This window comes from Salvelinus sp. IW2-2015, linkage group LG9 (genome assembly GCF_002910315.2).
Source record: "Salvelinus sp. IW2-2015 linkage group LG9, ASM291031v2, whole genome shotgun sequence".
Classification (NCBI taxonomy): domain Eukaryota; kingdom Metazoa; phylum Chordata; class Actinopteri; order Salmoniformes; family Salmonidae; genus Salvelinus; species Salvelinus sp. IW2-2015.
The window spans coordinates 29,686,216-29,691,406 of record NC_036849.1 but is presented as its reverse complement, the minus strand read 5'-3'; the positions used below and the strand labels follow the sequence as shown (position 1 = coordinate 29,691,406).

At 44.0% G+C, this 5,191-nt stretch overlaps 1 protein-coding gene across 6 annotated transcripts in view; it reads right to left on the bottom strand.

Annotated features, from left to right (window-relative positions):
- Nucleotides 1-5,191, bottom strand: part of LOC111968924 (lysine-specific histone demethylase 1A) — a 31,730-nt gene that overhangs the window by 15,816 nt on the left and 10,723 nt on the right. For all 6 annotated transcript variants that reach the window (XM_023994898.1, XM_070445252.1, XM_023994893.3 and 3 more), the window contains 3 exons: nucleotides 4,896-4,986; nucleotides 4,615-4,749; nucleotides 2,900-2,973 (listed from right to left, as the gene is read on the bottom strand). In XM_023994898.1, the coding sequence (XP_023850666.1) occupies nucleotides 2,900-2,973; nucleotides 4,615-4,749; nucleotides 4,896-4,986 (300 nt within the window). The remainder of the gene's footprint in view (nucleotides 1-2,899; nucleotides 2,974-4,614; nucleotides 4,750-4,895; nucleotides 4,987-5,191) is intronic.

The following is a 5,191-nucleotide window of genomic DNA, read 5'->3' as shown; positions in this document are numbered from 1 at the left end:
AATAGGCTGAGGTGTTCGTTTGTCTGGTATCGTCCAATAGGCTGAGGTGTTCTTTGTCTTTATTCGTCCAATAGGCTGAGGTGTCGTTTGTCTGTATCGTCCAATAGGCTGAGGTGTTCTTTTGTCTGGTATCGTCCAATAGGTTGCAGGAGAAACATGTGAAAGATGGAGCAGATAGAGCACTGGAAGAAGATAGTCAAGACCCAAAGGATCTCAAGGAGCTTTGAACAAGGTGACCATGAGAGCCACTATCTCAGGCCAAAAAACAACAATAGTAGCTTGCTTGTAGATGCCTGTAGATATACTTTATCCCTCCTTTTAATCTGTTTTCTCCTCTTTGTATATCTACCTTTCTCGCTTTCCTCATGTCCTCAGATGGTGGGTACCAAGGAGAGGGTCAAAGAGCTGCATCAGCGCACAAGGAGGCCAGCGAGGTCAAGCCCCCAGAGACATCACCGCTGAGTTCCTGGTCAAGAGCAAGCACCGCGACCTGACCGCACTCTGCAAGGTGAGACCACAAGTCAACCACTCACATTCTCAGTCACACCACCCTACAGTAGAGGCAGAGTAGAGGTACAGAGGAAGGATAGATGGAGGTATGGATAAAAATAGATAAGGGATGATTGATAATGGTGGTTTTTGAAGTGGATAGGAACAAAATGCGATTGAAATCCTCATCACCTCAATTGACGTTTCCATACAAATGATTTCAAGCTGCAAGCAGTTAATGCCACATTACTTTGATTACTTTCCTGTTTACTTATTTGTTTTCCAAAACAAACTAATTCCATTCCTCTGAGGTGTGGTACTTTCTCCAGACTCACACACCATGTGGATAAGCTATAATTCTAACAGCTGGAGTTGTTAGCAGGAGCAATCATCTATTTCTAGGCTCTAGACACAATTTGATTCAATTAAAGGCGTTATCAACGTATGTGTTTTGAATCACACCAATTTTAAGCCACTTTCATGTGATTATCAGAGTATATTTTCTGTGGACTGGAACTTCCAATAGCAGCTTGACTAGCAGAATGGCCTGCAGCTACAGTAAAGGCCTAGTCCCTCTACCACTCACTCTTGAATTACTTTCCATCAACTCATGAAGACTTTCCATTGTCATTTTTGTGGTTGTTAATAGCAAGGATCTCCTCCATTCAAGTATTTCTTCATTTGAGTAAACTAATTTGCAAGGAGAAATATAGAGACTAATGACTATAGCCTGCTGCCTGTCACACTATGGCTGCGTTTACACCGGCAGCCTAATTCAGATCGTTTGCCCAATAGACCAATTAGTGGAAAAATAATCTGAGTTGGGCTGCCTGTTAAACGCAGCCTAAGGGCTTTAACAGAAATAATGTTAACGTAACAAATGGAGAGATTGGATTTGGCCATTAAGCCAAGGACAAAAAGTGTACTTGATACCTAACTTTCACCTAAGTCCAATTTTCACTCAGCCTCCTATTGACATCAACAAATGACTAAGTGAGAATTTGACTCTAAATAGAATGTTAGGATTTGCGCATAGAGACGAAAAAAGTCGTGAAAATGGCATTAGCTCTGAGCAAAACAGACAGTTTCAGCAGCATGTGTTTGACTGGTCTAATGCCTTGCCTGGTGTGTGTCATTAAAGGCACGGATAAAGCTTCACCTCAGACGGGTACTTTCAGGAGGCAAGTTTAAACACAGCTGCTGTCTGAACTTGCGACTGCCTCGGTCGACTGCTCCTGAAAAAGCCACTTCTAAGGCGTGACTCAGGCTGGTCTGTCTGGTTTGAAATGGTCCACACACACACACACTGAGAGCGTGTTGATACACTACAGGCTAGGTCATGGTCGGGAAGCCTTGGGCAGAAGGTTGTGGGTGTTCATTTTAGTTGGACATATTTGTTAGGCCGTGTCAGCCGGCTGTGGCTGCAGGGGTAAGTGGTGAAACTGGGAAATTTGGATAGGGTGAGTCAGCCCATTTACTGACTAAGCTGCTGTCCTTCCTACTTGACTTAGAACCTCTTTGGGGGTGTATGCAGCGCAGAATACATGTTTCCTTAAATATCACAACACACACACACCTCTGTATGTTCACAGTGTTTATACATCCTGTCCCCTGTCTCCTTTAGGAGTATGATGAGCTGTGGAGTCGCAGGTCAAACTGGAGGAGAAGCTCCAGGAGCTAGAGCCAACCCACCCAGGTAAACCTTTAACCCTGAACTCCAGCGTAAAGGCCTGTTGTGGTCCTATTCTTTAACCCCTGTACTGCAGCGTAAAGGCCTGTTGTGGTCCTACTTCTTAACCCCTGTACTCCAGCGTAAAGGCCTGTTGTGGTCCTACTTCTTAACCCCTGTTACTGCAGCGTAAAGGCCTGTTGTGGTCCTACTTCTTAACCTGAACTCAGCGAAAGGCCTGTGTGGTCCTACTTCTAACCCTGAACTCCAGCGTAAAGGCCTGTTGTGGTCCTACTTCTTAACCCCTGAACTCCAGCGTAAAGGCCTGTTGTGGTCCTACTTCTTAACCCCTGAACTCCAGCGTAAAGGCCTGTTGTGGTCCTACTTCTTAACCCCTGAACTCCAGCGTAAAGCCTGTTGTGGTCCTACTTCTTAACCCCTGTACTCCAGCGTAAAGGCCTGTTGTGGTCCTACTTCTTACACCCTGAACTCCAGCCGTATTCTTAAAACCTCTTAAGGATCGGACACGTTTTCTAATTCTTTTTGTTCCATCATTTTTGAAACGCAGAAGGCCGAAAATATTGATTGTCCAGTATTGCCATGCTTCACTGGATCAATCTGAAACTTTGCACACACTGCTAAATTGAGCCTAAACTGCAATATTATATTATGGCCTTCTGCGTTTCAAAAATGATGGAACAAAAAGAATTAGAAAACGGGTCCGATCCTTAAAGGGTTTACCTGGGTGGGTTGGCCTCTAGCTCCTGGAGCTTCTCCTCCAGTTTGACCTGCGACTCCACCAGCTCATCATACTCCTAAAGGAGACAGGGGACAGTGATGTATAAACACTGTGAAACATACAGAGGTGTGTGTGTGTGTACTGGACGCTAAGTGATATTAAGGGAAACATGTACTGCGCTGCATACACCCCCAAAGAGGTTCTAAGTCAAGTAGGAAGGACAGCAGCTTAGTCAGTTAAATGGGCTGACTCACCCTATCCAAATTTCCCAGTTTCACCACTTACCCCTGCAGCCACCAGCCGGCTGACACGGCCTAACAAATATGTCCAACTAAAATGAAAACCCCACAACCTTCTGCCCAAGGCTTCCCCGACCATGACCTAGCCTGTATGTGTATCAAACACGCTCTCAGTGTGTGTGTGTGTGGACCATTTCAAACCAGACAGACCAGCCTGAGTCACGCCTTAGAAGTGGCTTTTTCAAGAGGCAGTCGACCGAGGCAGTCGACAAGTTCAGACAGCAGCTGTGTTTAAACTTGCCTCCTGAAAGTACACGTCTGAGGTGAAGCTTTATCCGTGCCTTTAATGACACACACCAGGCAAGGCATTAGACCAGTCAAACACATGCTGCTGAAACTGTCTGTTTTGCTCAGAGCTAATGCCATTTTCACGACTTATAGAATTTTTTCGTCTCTATGGCGCAAATCCTAACATTCTATTTAAGTCAAATTCTCACTTAGTCATTTGTTGATGTCAATAGGAGGCTGAGTGAAAATTGGACTTAGGTGAAAGTTAGGTATCAAGTACACTTCTTTGTCCTTGGCTTAATGGCCCAAATCCAATCTCTCCATTTGTTACGTTAACATTATTTCTGTTAAAGCTCTTAGGCTGCGTTTAAACAGGCAGCCCAACTCAGATTATTTTTCCACTAATTGGTCTATTGGGCAAACGATCTGAATTAGGCTGCCGGTGTAAACGCAGCCATAGTGTGACAGGCAGCAGGCTATAGTCATTAGTCTCTATATTTCTCCTTGCAAATTAGTTTACTCAAATGAAGAAAATACTTGAATGGAGGAGATCCTTGCTATTTAAAACCACAAAAATGACAATGGAAAGTCTTCATGAGTTGATGGAAAGTAATTCAAGAGTGAGTGGTAGAGGGACTAGGCCTTTACTGTAGCTGCAGGCCATTCTGCTAGTCAAGCTGCTATTGGAAGTTCCAGTCCACAGAAAATATACTCTGATAATCACATGAAAGTGGCTTAAAATTGGTGTGATTCAAAACACATACGTTGATAACGCCTTTAATTGAATCAAATTGTGTCTAGAGCCTAGAAATAGATGATTGCTCCTGCTAACAACTCCAGCTGTTAGAATTATAGCTTATCCACATGGTGTGTGAGTCTGGAGAAAGTACCACACCTCAGAGGAATGGAATTAGTTTGTTTTGGAAAAACAAATAAGTAAACAGGAAAGTAATCAAAGTAATGTGGCATTAACTGCTTGCAGCTTGAAATCATTTGTATGGAACAAGTCAATTGAGGTGATGAGGATTTCAATCGCATTTTGTTCCTATCCACTTCAAAAACCACCATTATCAATCATCCCTTAATCTATTTTTATCCATACCTCCATCTATCCTTCCTCTGTACCTCTACTCTGCCTCTACTGTAGGGTGGTGTGACTGAGAATGTGAGTGGTTGACTTGTGGTCTCACCTTGCAGAGTGCGGTCAGGTCGCGGTGCTTGCTCTTGACCAGGAACTCAGCGGTGATGTCTCTGGGGGGCTTGACCTCGCTGGCCTCCTTGTGCTGCTGATGCAGCTCTTTGACCCTCTCCTTGGTACCCACCATCTGAGGACATGAGGGAAAGCGAGAAAGGTAGATATACAAAAGAGGAGAAAACAGATTAAAAGGAGGGATAAAGTATATCTACAGGCATCTACAAGCAAGCTACTATTGTTGTTATTTTGGCCTGAGATAGTGGCTCTCATGGTCACCTTGTTCAACAGCTCCTTGAGATCCTCTTGGGTCTTGACTATCTTCTTCCAGTGCTCTATCTGCTCATCTTTCACATGTTTCTCCTGCAACCTATTGGAAGTTACCAGTCAAAAGAACACCTAAGAATTGATATGTGCCATTGAGAAAGAGGGATATTTTTTATTTATTTTGTATTAAAAACTAAATACAACCATGGCCGCAGAATTTGTGCAAGTTGCCAAACACTTACTGAATGACCACCTCCAGGGCCTGTCCCAAGGACACAGGCTTGTTGTTGAGGAAGTTGAAGTCCAGC